Source organism: Nyctibius grandis, chromosome 19 (assembly GCF_013368605.1).
Source record: "Nyctibius grandis isolate bNycGra1 chromosome 19, bNycGra1.pri, whole genome shotgun sequence".
NCBI lineage: Eukaryota > Metazoa > Chordata > Aves > Nyctibiiformes > Nyctibiidae > Nyctibius > Nyctibius grandis.
Genome location: NC_090676.1, coordinates 246,798 through 261,876, shown reverse-complemented (window position 1 = coordinate 261,876; position 15,079 = coordinate 246,798). Strand labels below are relative to the sequence as shown.

The following is a 15,079-nucleotide window of genomic DNA, read 5'->3' as shown; positions in this document are numbered from 1 at the left end:
GCTGCAGCTCAGAGGCGAGTGTGTTCTGAGGTGAACTCTAGTGCAGCGGTCGCTCTGTGCAGGACGTGACCTTGGGGCCCACATCCAGCCCACGCGTCCCCAGCGCGGCACGGCGGGCCAGCAGCCGGGCACCGCCGAGGAGCCCACGCACAGACAGAAGGAGAACTCCAACAAGCAAGCCAACGTAAGGGGGAAAAAGCTGAACAGAAGTTAAAAGCTTGTTTTTCTCTGCAAGGAAAACTCTTAAAGAAATCAAAGCACTTCAAACGCTCTGACTGAAGTGACAAAAACAATTCAGACAACAAAAGGCTCCCGGTTTGCTCTTGCTCTCCTGAACAGATCTATTTAAATGATAATTTGTAGGGGAGAAACTCCCTCCAAACTCTCTTGAATTAGATTTTTCTCTTTCTTAAATTAATGTGTAGTGCTTTAATGGGGACTGGTATTAAGGAGATGAGGACGGCCACAGCGGCTCCTTTGGGCGGGAGCAGAGGACCCCGAACAGGAGCCAGCTGACGAGGAGCCCGTCGCCCAGCGCTCCCGGCCCCTCGGCACAGCCCCTCTCCAGCAGCCGCGGAGCCCGGCCGGAGGCACGCGCTGCCCCTGCCTGGCACCTCGTGGTACGGAGCCCCGGTCCAGGAGACGCCGGGAGCCCGGCTAGGACTCCTCGCTGTCCTCCTCACCCCTGCGCCCCGCATAGAGTGCTGCCAGCTGCCGGAAACGTGGCCCCCAGCCCCCCAGGTAGGAGAAGTCCTGCTCCGAGCCGCTGGACCAGGTGTTGATGGAGCTCAGGGAGGGCACGGGGGAGTCCGAGCCCTCGAAGGCGTAGGTCTGGAACGAGTCGTAGGGCGGCACGGAGAGGTCCTCGTCCGCCTGCTCCACCTTCTTGCAGATGTAGTCTCTGAACATGGAGAAGTCCAGGTCCGGGCTCTGCACCCACTGCGGGAGGGCGTGCAGCTCGGAGGCCGGGTTCCCATTCGGGCCCCCCTCTCCCAGCCCCCCGCCCCCGTCGCTGCCTTTGATCTCGCTGAAGTCGTAGAGGCTGCGCAGGGCAGACATGTCGTAGGCCTCTGTGTCCTGCTCACCACCCCCTTCGTCGTTGTATTTGATGACGTTGTCCCTCATGTCCTCGTCATCCTCAGATGTCAGGTGGCTTTTGTGGTGTCGCTTCAGCGTGAGGATCAGAAGGACCAGCACTGGGGAAGGAAGAGATGGTCAGATGGGCGCAGGGGCTTGTGCCAGCGGCGCTCCCGCAGGGTGAGGGCGGCCGTGCCCAGCGGCAGGGTGCAGAGGCACAGCACTCGCTGCTACAGCACCCTCCGGCACAGGGAGCCCCGAGGCCACCGGTGTGCAGCCCATTCCCATCAGCCAGGCTCATCGAGTAGCAGCTTTGCTGCATCACTGGCTGGGAGAGGGGTTTGCCCAGGCTCCAGTGCAGACCAGAAGCTTCCTTTCCCATGCAGCGCGACCACTGAGACAGGAGGGACAGATGGATGAACACACGGCTGGACACACGGATGAATTCTGCAGAAGATGACCAGGAAAAGGGGGTGCATGAACCACAGCAGCAGCAGCCAAACTGCTGCTGGGAGGGTGAATGTGGAGCAGGCGGCACAGAGCCTGAGCAACGAGCCACAGATGTGTCCTGATTGTCATCCATTCATCCCATCACCTTTAGAGCACTGATGTGCACTTTATTCATTTGGGCAATTAGGCAGAAATTTGTTTGCGCTGCGTTGGAAAATGAAACCAGTGTAAAGTGCACCCTGTGGGAAAGGGTTTTCTAAATGGAGACACAGCAGGAGACGGGGAACAGAGATGTGCCAAGGACAGGAGACCTCACTGAACAACGTGCTGCCTTCTGCAGATGTCCGCCAGCCCTCGGCAGCCAGCTGCGAGCCAGCACCGACACCGCAGGGCTTTCAGCAGCAGCGTCCATCAACTGCCCTACACTAAACCCAAGGGCACGGCACCGCTCTCAGAGCCCCCTCCCACGCGCACACAAGCCCCCGCCTCCCCTGCACCATCACACCGTGCCGTGGTGGCCCAGCACAAGCTTTGGCAGCCAGCAGACTCCCAAGGTGCAGGGCCCAACCTGGGCAACGCTCTGGTTTGTGTGCACCCCAGCTGCGCGCCCTGCCGCATGCCAGCGCCCCGAGGGAAGAGCACAACGCGCACCCCGTGCCCGCCGCCCTCGGCCCCCGCGCTGGGCTGCACACACGCCCCGGCTGCCGCGAGACCCGGCTCCGGGCACGGCCTGGCAGCCTGCGAGCGGCTCCCGGCTCCTGCCCAGCGAGGCGGGGAGCAAGCCGCAGCTCTCCAGCCTTCGCCGGGCAGCAGCCCGCCCGCCTGCCCGCGCACGGGGAGCCCTGCTCCGGCTGCCCTGCCGAGCCCGGTGCAGGCAGCTGGGGCAAACGGGGGAGCTTCCCCGATGGCCCCCACTGGCAGGGGCCGGGCTTCCTGCCCCCCGCGCTGCAGCTGCCAGCAAGGAGAGGTGGCAGAGGAGCCTGCACGTGCCCACAGCGACCGCCCGCGCTCGTCTGTGTGATGCTGGATGGAAAGGAGACGGGACGGGACAGGAGGAGTCCGGGGGACAGGCGGGCACTCACCAACCAGAATGAGGACGCACACCAGCAGCGCGATGAGGGCGCCGGGGCTCAGCGTGGCGGACACGACGTAGGCTGTGCTGTTGCAGGACTGGATGGCCCCGTTGCTGTCGCAGCCGCAGACGCGGATGGTCAGAGTCCCCGTGCTGCTGAGGGCTGGCGGGCCGCTGTCCACCACCAGAATGGGGAGCAAATACACGTCCTGCTCCTGGCGATTGAAGCCCATTCTTCGCGTGTGCACCGCAGCCGTGTTGTCTGTAGGGCACAAGCAAAGCCACAGCAAAGTCACTCCCACAGCAGAGCCGGCAGGACTCACCGTGAGCTCCTCCACACGAGAGCAGCACTCGGGGTGCTGGCGGGGTGCTACCACCCACACAGCGTTGTTTGTGCACCAACTCCAGCAACCACCCACAGAGGGGACGGGGCCTCCATCCTGCCCATCACAGGGGAGCAGGGAGCGAGCTCGTGGCTCCCCTGCACCGCAGCCCCTCAGCAGCCCGAGCACCCAGGGGTGCCCAGCTCTGCTCCAGCACGCGCCCCTTCGCCGGGCACCTCGGGGCCAGCCTGGCGTCTCGCCCACCGACGTGCCCAGGGCACGGTGAACCTGACATAGGAGCTACAGCACGCGGGTGTCTGAGCCGTGCTGACATGCAACACAGTTGGAGCAGAGAGAGGGGAAAAAACCTTCCAAAAGACCCTCTGAGAGTGGTACAGAGCAGGAATCAGGGTAAAAATCTGCTGCTGACATGGAGACCGCTCCCGACCCGACCTGGCCCACTCAGTCCCGAGCAGACGGGGGTCTGCAGGTGGCACTGACCCTGCAAGAGCAGTTACTGCTTCCACACCCGAGAGCCGCAGGTGATGGGTCCTGCCTCAGCCGGAGGGCCACATACCCCCAGGATCCTTCGTAACTTCTGAAGGCGCAGGCAGAGCTCCCTCCCAGCCGAGCCAGCCATCCTCCTCTCCGTCCGCTCAAACCCTGCTGTTTCAGGGGCTCAGCCGGCGCAGCAAAACCCCCTATGACCCCATTAACACAGCCACTTCGTGGGCCCTCCCCAGGGCCCCGGTGCCAGAGATGAACCCAAGCAGCAGCTGCTGTGCACAGGCGACCCGGCGCGGGGAGGGCAGGGACAGGGACTGAGCATCAGCTCGGCTCCCTGCTCGCTGCCAGCCAGCCGCGGAGCGGGCAGGAGGGACTGAAGAGCAGCTGAACAATCGTGGCCATGTCAGAAGTTGCTGCCGACTGTCTGCAGTCTTTATCTAATAAAACACAGAGTGGCCCGCTCACAGCAAGGCGCTGCCGTCTACAGGCTCTCTCCTCATTGCACCTGATTTATGCTCAACTGGCCCCTTTCTGTATCAATCAGCTCTTCGATCGGAAAAGACATCTCTCCTAATCCTGGCTCTCGGGCTGCCTGCCACCGTGGAAATTGCCGTATGGATCGGGTGCCGCATGGGAGCACACGGGGCACAGAGGGGACGGGACGCGAGCCAAGAGTGGGGCCGAGGGGCCGCAGACGCTGAGCCGTGGGATGGGGAAGATCCGCCTGGGCAGATCCCGGAGGCACCATGCAGCAGCCGGGGCACGGAGCCCATCTCCCCCCAGCTGCCCAGCGCTGGGGCAGCGCAGTTTGGGCAGAGCCTGCCAGGACCCCCGCGCTGAGCCCTCGCCCGCTCTGCCAGCACGAACGGCAGAGGCACAGGCACCTGCCCGCAGGACCGCTGCCACCAGCCCCAGCAAGGGCCGAGCGAGGGCAAGGCTGGCCTCTGCTTGGCAGCAGTCTGGGAGAAGAGGAGCGGGGGCAATCCTCACCCCGTGTGCTCGGGCCGAGCACAGCCAGGTGCAGCAAGGGCGAGGATGATGTGCTGCCCGTGCCCGGAGGGGAGGCAGCAGTGCCCGGGCTTGTGCCCAGCACAGCACTCAGCTGTCACGGTGCTAAACACCAGATTGCTGCTTCCTACCCTGAGGTTCCTGGACTCGGCCCACCAGAGGCTTCTGCGTTGCCACAACCCAGACGTGTTGCTGGGGAGAGCAGAGCTTTTGGCACCCTAGCTGGGGAGGGCTGGGGTTCCAGCACAAAGGAGACAGGGAGAAAGTCATCTCCTCCAGTTCAGCTGAGAGCACAGGTCTGCCCTGAAGAGCTCAACGCGGGAAAGGCAAGGACACCGGAGAGGCCACAGCAGCCAACCCGTGGAGGCTGCACTGAACGCCACAAAGGCGATATCCAAACCCTGATCTTATTCAGGCACACAGAACCGTGCTGCAGGTCACTAGAAGAACTCTTCCTTTGGGTGTAGCATCTTTTATCCATTAAGGGAATTTTCCAGGTAACCTCACTCATCCCTGCTCGCAGCAGCAGACTTCAGGCAGGCAACATCCTCCGGAGCACAGCACAGAAGCCAGCAATAAGGCAAATGCTTGTACGCGTCGATCCTGTGACAGTTTGTCTCAGAAGGGAGGTAGCGCCTGCAATGTCTCTGCCTGCACGGCTGCAGCGCCCAGCACTGGCCCCTGCTTCCCGAGCGAGGTGTGACCCGAGTACCGCAGCGTGGCCAGCCCGTGGAGGGGATGGCACAGCAGAGAGCACGACCTTTCTGCACCACGTGCACTGCCTGGCTCCTGCGTACGCGCGGCAGGGACCACCCACCCACCCACCCTCCGCCTGGGTCCTGCGGGACATCTGCCACCGCGGCTGGGACTCCTGGGGCAGCACATGGCCAACCAGGCAGAGCTGTCGGGAGGAGCAGGGAGGCTGGACAAGTGTGGCAGCCCCAGCAGCAGGGTCTGCTGAGAAGCTGCCTGTTGCCTACCAAGGACGAGCTAGGAAAAAATTATTGTTATGCTAATCATCCGCACAAAGGTAACAAGATCTCATTTGGTGCTGCTCCCTCAGCTTGCTGCAACATAGCAGGGAGATATAAATAACATTAATGGCACCATCTCAGCAAGAGGCCAGGACTAACTCCTAGCTAGCCCTGCGAAACACATGCGTTGGGCATCTGGATCCAGTGGAGATGAAGCCACAGCACACAGGACAGACCCGCTTGCTGTGAGCGAGCCAGGCTCTGGCCCTCAGCCCAGGTTGCCTTCACTGGCACCATCACACCAGTCCAGTAACCAGCCTGTGCTCGTGGTCGGATCCCGGCTCGAAGGATCCCCGTGCACCCAGCCCTGTACCTCCCCGTGCTGCTCAGCCCGTCTCTGGCCCAGGTCTGAGGAAATGCCGTGCTCGGGAGCTCTGCCAGCTGCCTGGCGAGATCCCCTTCAGTGCTGCGTAGATGCAGGCGTCGCACCAGCTCCTCACCTCTCCGCAAAGGCAGCAGACGGCTGGCGACTCCCCCTCTGCTCACAGCCAGCTCCAGCCCCTGTTAGGGAGAGGACCCGCCACAAGGCACACCGTATTTTTAGAAACAGTCTCTAGAAATCAAGGGGAAATACCTGTGCAAGTCGCAGAGAGGCAGCCACTAACCCCAGCTCAGCTGAGACTGCTCAGACGGCACGTTGCACGGCTGAGCCCCCTCACCTCCGAGTACGGGAAGGAGAAACATTTTCACTGCTGAGCCCACAAAGTCAAACTAAGGCAGCCAGTACTTATCAGCAGCACGACAGACAGCTCTGCTCTGAGAAACCTCAGCTCAGGAAGGGGCTGAGGTCTGGCTCTGTAACCAAAACTTGGTGCTAGGCAGAGAGACAAAAATCACAACTATTTCAAACATCATGAGATTACATTTTCTCTCTGAACAGAGTGACATGAGCACTTCCTACAGGGGGAGATCCACAGGAATTTCACATCTACACCTGCGACATTCCTCAGCAAGGCTGGACAGCCAGACCCCAGTCTGGCAGAGACCAGCCCCCTCTGGGCACCGAGGCAGCTCCAGCCTCCTCCCTGTGCCCACCCGCGTACCCAAGGCTCCCCAGGCACCCTGGACAACTGTCTCCTCTATCGAGGTGTTTACACTCCTGTTACTTGCAAACTTCTGTGTTCCCTTCCGAGATGCTCCAGAAAAAGCAGTGCTTCTGCCATGCAAAGTAGTCTATTTGACCACAGAAGTGAAGAAAATTGTGCCCAGATCTGGGAAAATGTATCCTGGAAAACGCTGCAAAGCAACCTCCTACAAAACCACAAACTTCGCTTGGTACAGTTGTGTCTCTACATGAGCTGACCCAAGGCAGTTGCTTCAGGGCGTGTGTCTTGGCGTAGATTTGTTTGTACCAGCACAGCCTGAGTCACTGCAAAGACAAGCCAGGCAGGCCTGGCCCTGCACCCTCTCGTGTCTCCTCCTCTGTAGCAGCTTTCTGCTCAGACCATTTTTTGGGTCACGAGGTTGAGGAGCAGAGTTTCCCAGGAGGTGCTACTGACATTTGAGCAGACATTAATCCACAGCTTTCCTGCACGGACGAGTTTGGATCTCCACACTTGTGTTCTCCTGCTCCGTCCACACGAGGTTGCACTTTGTGCTACGGTCACACCACCCCGAAGGTTGTGCCATGTGTTCTCTGACGCCCCAAGCCAAACCGTTTACTGTCAACGCTGTCTTGCTACACAAACTGACATTTCCTCCGCAGGTTTCCTAGGCCACCCTCTCCCTGACCACACAGGGATGTCACATCACCTTGTGCGACGGACAGGAGATGGCATCTCTGCCTGCTTGAGGAGCAAGGCACCAGACAAGGCGGAAACCAACATGGGTTGAGGGTGCAAGGACCAGTCAATGCTGCTGTAAGAGGAAAGTTTAGGAACACAATATACTCTGGTAGTAGCGTAACATCACTAGGAATAAAAAAAATAATTAAGTCTCTCAGACTCCCTCTCCAAAGAGACTCTTGGCAGCTTCAAAGACAGCACTAATAAATCCTTCTCATAACTCAGTCTCGAACAGCACTAGGAGAGCAGAAGGGACCAACCTACCTCCAGTCTGGATTTCGGTATCCCTGCCCTCTCCCACGTCCCAGGGCCCCATGAGTGTCTGCCTCCCTCCTCTCCAGCAGCTGTCCTGCACTCCGGTGCCCGGGCACGCCAGCTCCAGGGAGATGCACATCGCTCCCGGCTGGGCCTGCGGCCGCTGGACCTGACTGCTGCTCCTAAGGGCTCCCCGAAAGGAGCAGAACCCCCCTCCAGCCCCAGGCAGGTGCAGCTGGTAGGAGAAGATTCTGATTTTTCCCTTTTGCCTCTTCTTTCTCCCAGGTTCTCTGGGTGCCAGGCCACAGCACCACTGCTGCTCGTTTACCTCTGGCTCAGCCCCCACAGAGACTTGATGCTCTTTTCCACCCCCTGTCAGAGCAGCATCCCTGCGAGGCTGAAGGAGGCTTCCTCTATCCTGAGGCAATCCTCAAATCCTAACGTTTTGCTTTTGATTGTTACGATTTTCAGATCTTCTGTCACCCATTACATGCTCTTAATGAGACCTGCAGAGAGTTCAGACATCTGCTTGCCTAGCCCTTGAGCTCTGGAGTCAGTAGCTCCATGTGTCGCTCCATATTATCTAGCACCCTTCCAGGTTGCTGAGCTTGGATGCCTTCTACCATCGCTTCCAACACAATTAGCATTTCTCAGAGAACATGATTTCAGGCTTTAATTGCCTTTGATCCTTCTGTAATCAATCTTCTCATGCCAGAAAGACCCAGCAGAAGGCGAGTTGGGAGGCAGAGGATGGCGAATGCCTTTGGAATGGCACCCATCGGGCCTGGGTGAGGTCAGCCTTTCCAATTCTATCTCTTCCTTTAGGCACTTCATTTGCTGGGCATCCTCCTTCTGGACCGGGGCCGTTGCTACACTTGACATTTATTCCTTGCCTGATGAATTAGGAAGTGCTCGAGCACTCCCCTGGACAGAGCAAAAGCAAGGAAGGAGCGATACCAGCAGGAAACGGCGCCGTTTCTAACAGCCTGACTCCTGCAAACCCGCTGTAATTCGGCTAATGCAAGGTCTCCCGCAGGGTCGCCTTTCGCTCTTGTATCTCTGACCCGCAGCACCAGAGCCGCGGCAGCTCTGTGTGCCGTGGGGCTGCAGCAGGGCTGCGGGTGTGACTGCGGGCGCTTTGCAAGGGCCAGCCCCACGCCGCGCGGCTGCAGCGGGGCCGGACCCAGCAGGGCTGGGGCAAGCGGCAGGGCCGTGGCTGTGCCGTGGCAGTACCGGGGCAGCAGACCTGCCCTCTGACCACTTACTAGCGGGGACTCCACAAGCTCTTCACCTTATGGACAGGCTGCCCCATCGATCACCCTGGGCTGTCCCGAACACCGCGCAGGCTTCCCCCGTGCTGCCCATGAGGAGCCCCGGCTGCCTTGGCAGCGGCCAGCGTCCCCTCCCGCGCTGCCCCGCCTGGCTCTGCTCCCACCTCTCACTTCAACGTTTAACCGACCCGCACCCCTTCTGCTCTCCCAGCCCCCCGCGGGGTCAGGAGCAGCCCAGCAGCAGACCCCCTCACTCCACTGCCCACTGGGCACACCAGCAGCCCCCCGCAGGACCCCTCTACACTGAGGCCAGCTCGCAGCCTCGGACCCCTCTCCGGCAGCTCGCAGTTAACTCACTGCTGGCCGTAGCCCCCAGGCTCCACACCTACAGCCCTGCCAGGGCTGGGTGCTCTCGCTCTGCCTGATGAACTGTGACCGGGAGCATTCCCAAGGAGACGCTGGTCCCTGCGTGCTGAGGACAAGTCACCCTCCCGAGGTGGCTTTCTGCTGCCTCGCAGGAGCCGAGGGAAGTAGGTGCAAAGCAAAAGAGACAAGAAGGATTTAAGCAAGAACTTAGTGAATCCATCTGTGCTGACATCCATCAGTGTCACTCCTTGGCTGCAAAAGCAATATTTATAAATCACGTTTCAAAACTGGCTACAAATTTGTACAAAGAAACAGATGGGCTGGTGGTAGCAGTTTGTCACCACTGATATTTATGTGGAGGAGTAGAGACAAGTGCAAGCGGGGTGAACGCACGAGAGGGAGGCGAGGCGGGGGCAAAGGAGGGTGCAGCAAGGGAACCCACGAGAGCAGGGGCAAAGGCGAGCGCACCCAGGTGCTCAATGGACCAGAGAAAAGGTCGGGGGGAGAAACCAAAAGAAGGGAGGTGACACTAAAACACACACACACGTTAGGAACGAGGGGTGCCTCCATCTGCACAGGCAGTCGCCTCCTCTTGCTGCAGAGGACAGCTCGCTTGGCAATCGGGAGCGTCTCCAAACACGCTGGGAATAGCCCTGCTGCAACAGCATTTGTTTGCCCGAGAACAGAAGGCGGGAGGTGATGCCAGCTTTTACTCATTTTATGCAGTGTTGCACCACACGCCAAGTTTGGGGGATCGTTTAGCACGAAGGATTACCCTGTGCCACGAGAGCCTTGTTCCACTCTCTCTGGAGGAGAGGGTGGTGTGGGAGCCTGCGTCCCGCACCCCCCTGCAATGCCAGCCCTCGGGCGCTGCTGGTGGACCCCAGCTGCTTGAAGGGGGTGAGCCCCACACAGCAGCGGGCAGCGGAGCAGCCCCCGCCGAGCTCCAGCCACCCCGGCCAGGTCCCCCCCGCCAGGCAGGAGCAGCAGCGATGGCTCTGGGACCCCGACCCAGCCGCAGACACCCCGGCTCAGAGCAGGGCGCGGGCCCCTCGGGGCTGCTGGAGGGCTCCGTGCAGGGACGGACACCGGGCTGTAACTCAGTGCGCTCAAGCACGTTTTCATAAGGTCCTTCAGAAACAGTGAAGGAAGCGAATCGCTGGGCGTGGCGCAAAAATCTTGCAGAGGATTAAAGCTTGCTTATGAGATAAGAAGCAAAGGTCTTGTGAACAGCTGCCCGTGAGTGCAGGGGGAGGGACTCGGGTCAGGGCCAGCTGCACTATTTAGGACACAAAGCAATATCAGTCCTTCTACGATTATGGCTGAAGCTCGCTGCTCCAAGTGCCATTTTGGCTATCCCTAATGATGCTGAACCAAACTGAGCAAGCAGGATCTTACATCAGCAGAAGGTTCCTCTGATAACCTCAGAACAAACTAAATCAGACTTTTGAAAGATGAAGCTGGAAAAACAGAAGAAAAAAATGGTTTAAAATAAACAAAACAAACCAAAACAAAGAAGCATTTCAATGTGTTCTGCTGGCTCCCATCCGGGCTGGCCCCTTTGACAAGTAAGTGCACACCCGGCTGGAGAAGATCCCACTATCTGCAAGGATCCCAGCTGTACCTACCACTGCAATCACCACCTAAATTCATCCAAACATGCCAAAGGAAGCAACCTGATAACGACCTTTCTGGATTGTTATCATCCCCACAAATGCAGCCTGACCTTGCAGTCCACAAAGCCAAACAGCAGCCAGGGCTCAGCCAGCAAAACCTGCGACACACCTCGTCATCGGGAGCCACTCAGCCCCGCGGCACCAGGGACCCCAGAGCTCCCCAGAGAGGCAGACGGGCCCTGCCCGGCGGCACTCCCCAAAGGCCAGGACGAGCCTCAGGCAACGCAGACCTGCGCTCCTGAGCCACCACCTCATCAGGAACCCGGCTCTGCTGGCCGTGTCCCAGGGAACCCACCACGGCCAAGGGCTGGCTAGGCAAACAGGCTGGAGACTTCGCATCAAGAAAGGGGCCAAGCGCCCCGAAAACATCAAAGGCTAACCAGAGAGCACACGGGGAGCTTTGGACTTGTCCGCAGCACAGAAAAAGCTGGCAGAGCCTCCTCGAGGCAATCCAAACTGCCAGCTGACCAGTCCCACCACTTCAGGTTGGCAAGGAGCCCCGCAGGGTGCCCAAAGCGCCCTGAGCTCCCTCCGGCACAGACGGACCGTAGCCCACAGCCCCGTCCCCCTCCCCACGGCCAGCTGTGCCGCCCAGCCTGGGGGCTGCAGCAGGGCTTACCCTTAATATCCAGCAGAGAAAAATGGTGGCTGGTGGCTTCGGGTGCCAGTGTGAAGTAGAAACGATGGCCGCCCTGAGGCTCATCACGGTCCACAACGCTTATTGTCTGGATCAGCTGCGGGGAGAATGCAGAGGTGAGAATCGGTGCTGCCTCCGCAGCCCCCCACGGGCCCCGCTCACAGGGTCTGGCCCAGCAGGGCACTGCCGGCCTCTGCCACACCACGGGACGAGCCTTTGCCCCTGTAGACGGGCTTGGCTATAGGACACCACCAAAGTGGGTCCCGATGTGACAGGAGCCGCTCAGGAAGACGTCCAGGCAGAGGGGGAGGATGGGCAGGCTGGCCCTGCTCCGGAGCACTGCTCGCAGCATGAGACCACTGCAGGGGCTGATGGGGACCCGGGAGAAGGGCTGGGGGACACCTGCTACCTGGCCTGGCTTGGCGTCCTCGCACACAGCAGCTTCGTAGGGAGTGGCGAGCTCGGGCGGGTTGTCATTCACGTCCAGGATACGGATGCGGAGGGAGGCTCTCGACACCTGTGAGTGATTATCTGAAACAGAAAAAGATGCAGAGCTTCAGCAGGAATTGCCATCTGCTGCTACCAGGAGCAAACCCTCCTCGTGTCCATCCAGGGGTCGTTGTGGCTGCACGGGGCTGCCAGCGCAGAGGGGCACCCAGCACCGCACCCCTGCCCGCCCGCGGCACACACCGTCCCCTGCACACGCAGTGACGAAGCCTGCCACGTGCCACCCCACCACACCAGGCGATCGGGGTCGAACGCTCCCTCCCAGGGCACGAGGCTCTGCCCTGGACCGGCACCTCGCACACTGACACCGCTTTTTGCGTTGCCAGCAGCAGCTCAAACTCGACCCGAGCACTGCCTGCCCGCTGGCACAGCGGGGCCGCGCCGTGACATCGAGGGAGCCCCTCACCCCCGCGCTCGCCAGCCCGTGCCCCGCGCAGGCAGCGGGGCTGGGGGCTCGCAGCCCGCTCCCCGCCCTCGGAGCCGCCGGTGCTGCTCGGGGCTCGCTCCGCACACAGGACAGGGATTGCATTTACGGCTCCACACACTGCAAAGGTACATTGAGCCCTCGCTATAAGATTATAACTCACTCTGGAGGGCCTAATGTTTTCTGAAGCACCTCATGTGCTTCCAGAAATGAAAACTCCCTCATACTCCATCTCCTTTGTTTTACCCAGAGGTTGCAAAACTGTGACAGACCCAATGGCTCTCTTCTTGCTCGGGCAGGAGCTCTGCTGCCTGTTTGTCTATAAAATTAATGCTGGGCCCCAAGATCAGGTGGGGGAGGACCCAGGGGAGAGGAGATTTAGCACCGCTCCATAATTAGCCGGGAACCTCAGCCCCTCCCCAGAGCTGCCTTCACCCTGTCCTCGTGTTATCACTCCCTCTCACCCAGACCAGCTGCTCTGGTGATTAAATGGTTGTTTTCGGGGGAGGGAGACAAAAGTCGTGACTGAAAGCCTACAACAATGTGTTATTCTAAAAGGCATGTTGGTGCAGTGAGACAAACTGCAATGGCTTTTGGGGAGAGAGGAAGGGAGAGGCAGCAGGGCAGGAAGGAGCGGGGAGCCCGGGGGAGGCAGAGGGGTGCACTGATGCCCACCGACGCCACAGACGAGCAGAAGGAAAAAGCGTTCAATTCCTGCAAGAAGGACAACAGCATCTCGTCACCCCTCCTCAGCCCGCAGGAAGATGGATAGCCATCCCGGCTGCTCAGCTCTGAAGCAAGCTGGCGTTGCCCAGGAGGCACTGCCGGGAGAAAGATGAGGAAAGGCAGAAAGAGAAGGGAGGAAGAAGAGCCCAGGAGGAGGAAGAGCTCAGGAGGAGAAGAGCCTAGGACCCCATCTCTTCCCCTTCCCAGCTGCGACCCAGAGCAGCGGTTCCTCCCCTGATGCCCCACAGTGCCCGAGCGACCGCAGCAGGAGCCGGTGCCAGTGCTGCCGATCTCTCCCCAGGGCCTGTTGGCACGGCTCTGCGGGCCAGGTCGGGCACCTGGGTGAGCCCCAGCACGGCAGCTTCCCTTTGTGATCACCTGGTACAGCCTCAGAGGGAGGGACGTGATCAGCACACCCAGAGCCGGGCACAGCCACAGCTCTGTCCTCCTCCACAGCATCCCTGCGCAGCTGCCGGGTGCTTTATGCTGCGCACGCGAGCGGGGTCACCCACGCACCGCGGCACACCGCCGGGGACCCCGCCGACCCCTCTGCCAGAGCCGTAACTCACACCCCGTGCCTCCGAGCGCAGCTCAAAGCACACTTGTCCTTTCGAAATGCATCCCGTCATAAAAAAGCTCTCCTTTTGCCCCTGCCGAGATTGCCGAAGCCTGAGGCTCACGCTTACTCCTGGCTCAGTGACAGGGTTAAAATGTGACATCTCTAGGGACGTCAAGGTTAGAAATGCAGCCATTGCATCGCTGTCTTCTCTTACAGCGAGGCACACATCGGATTCTTTTTATTTTGGCTGTACCATGACCTATTTGAAGGTTCCTCAAATGCTTTCCTTATCAACCTCCCTCTTCCTTTGAGCCAGTACCTGGATTTATGGGTGGAAAATATGAAAAATGGTTGGATGTATCCAGAAAAATAAAATCTCCACAACATCTCTGAAATATGTTTTCTGTAACTTGTGCAGCATAAGCTGAATTTATGGTGGTCAGAAGTGTGAGCAAGATGGTTGGAGTGGAGTACCCTGTGATGAAAGGCGTGATGTGCCCAACTAACGCAGACTTCACATCCGCAAAGCCAAAAGCTCTGACCTCTGCTCCCTCTAAATACACAGGAATTTTCGCACGTACCCGTACACACGCTCCAGCGCACAGAAGTGAGCGCTCAGCAGGCACCACTGCCAGGAGAACAGCAGCGCGGGTGGGTGAGGGCTGCGGGGAGGCACAGAAACGCGCCTCAGAGGGCTCTGCCGAGCAGCACCTGGCCCGTGGACGGGGCGGACGGCTGCACGTGCCGGGCTGAGCACGCCTGGAGAGGCAAAAAAGTCATCTCCCATTGCAGCATGTCTCCTCGGTATTCTAGCTCAGCTGACTGACATGCAAATTAGTTTAATTATTTCTTCTTCTAAAATAAATTATATTTTGCAGTGGCTGCAATATGTTGTGTCAGGCAAAATTACATTCAATATTTTTAAACTAATTGATGTCAGCCTTGAGAAAACCTGATTGACAGCAGCGAGGAAACTAGGCTGCTACCTAAACGCTTTCCTAAATTAAAATTAAACATGCCGTTTTTCTGCATTTCCTCCAGGAGTTGGAATGCTATTAATCTGAAAAGACTCAGGGAAGAGACACGGAAAATACGCAGAACAAGGGGGAGACGCTGGAAACACAGCAGGGCAGCACGGGAGCTCCATGCTGGAGCCTGGCAGCTGCCTTTGCCAACGTGGGCTGAATTATTTGGAGACGCTGGAGCCTGCGTGGTGGGGGACAGAGCTCTGCCCAGCGCTTCCACGCTGCAGCGTCTGCGCTTTCCTCAACGCTACAAACAACGCAGCTCAGCGCGAGCAGCGAGCGCGGCCCGGAGCCCCGTGCCGAGATGCCGCTCGACCGGGAGCACAGGGACGGGCAGCGCAGGGCACTGGCTCTGGAGCAGGAGAAACCCACAGTCCT

The 15,079-nt window shown here is 59.5% G+C and overlaps 1 protein-coding gene across 1 annotated transcript in view; it reads right to left on the bottom strand.

Moving 5' to 3' along the window:
- Positions 1 to 657: 657 nt before the first annotated feature.
- CDH22 (cadherin 22) overlaps positions 658 to 15,079 on the bottom strand; it is a 47,992-nt gene continuing 33,570 nt past the window's right edge. Inside the window, exons 8-11 of the mRNA XM_068416022.1 lie at positions 11,870 to 11,991; positions 11,443 to 11,557; positions 2,610 to 2,861; positions 658 to 1,196 (exon numbers count right to left, since the gene is read on the bottom strand). Coding sequence (XP_068272123.1) covers positions 658 to 1,196; positions 2,610 to 2,861; positions 11,443 to 11,557; positions 11,870 to 11,991 — 1,028 coding nt within the window. The remainder of the gene's footprint in view (positions 1,197 to 2,609; positions 2,862 to 11,442; positions 11,558 to 11,869; positions 11,992 to 15,079) is intronic.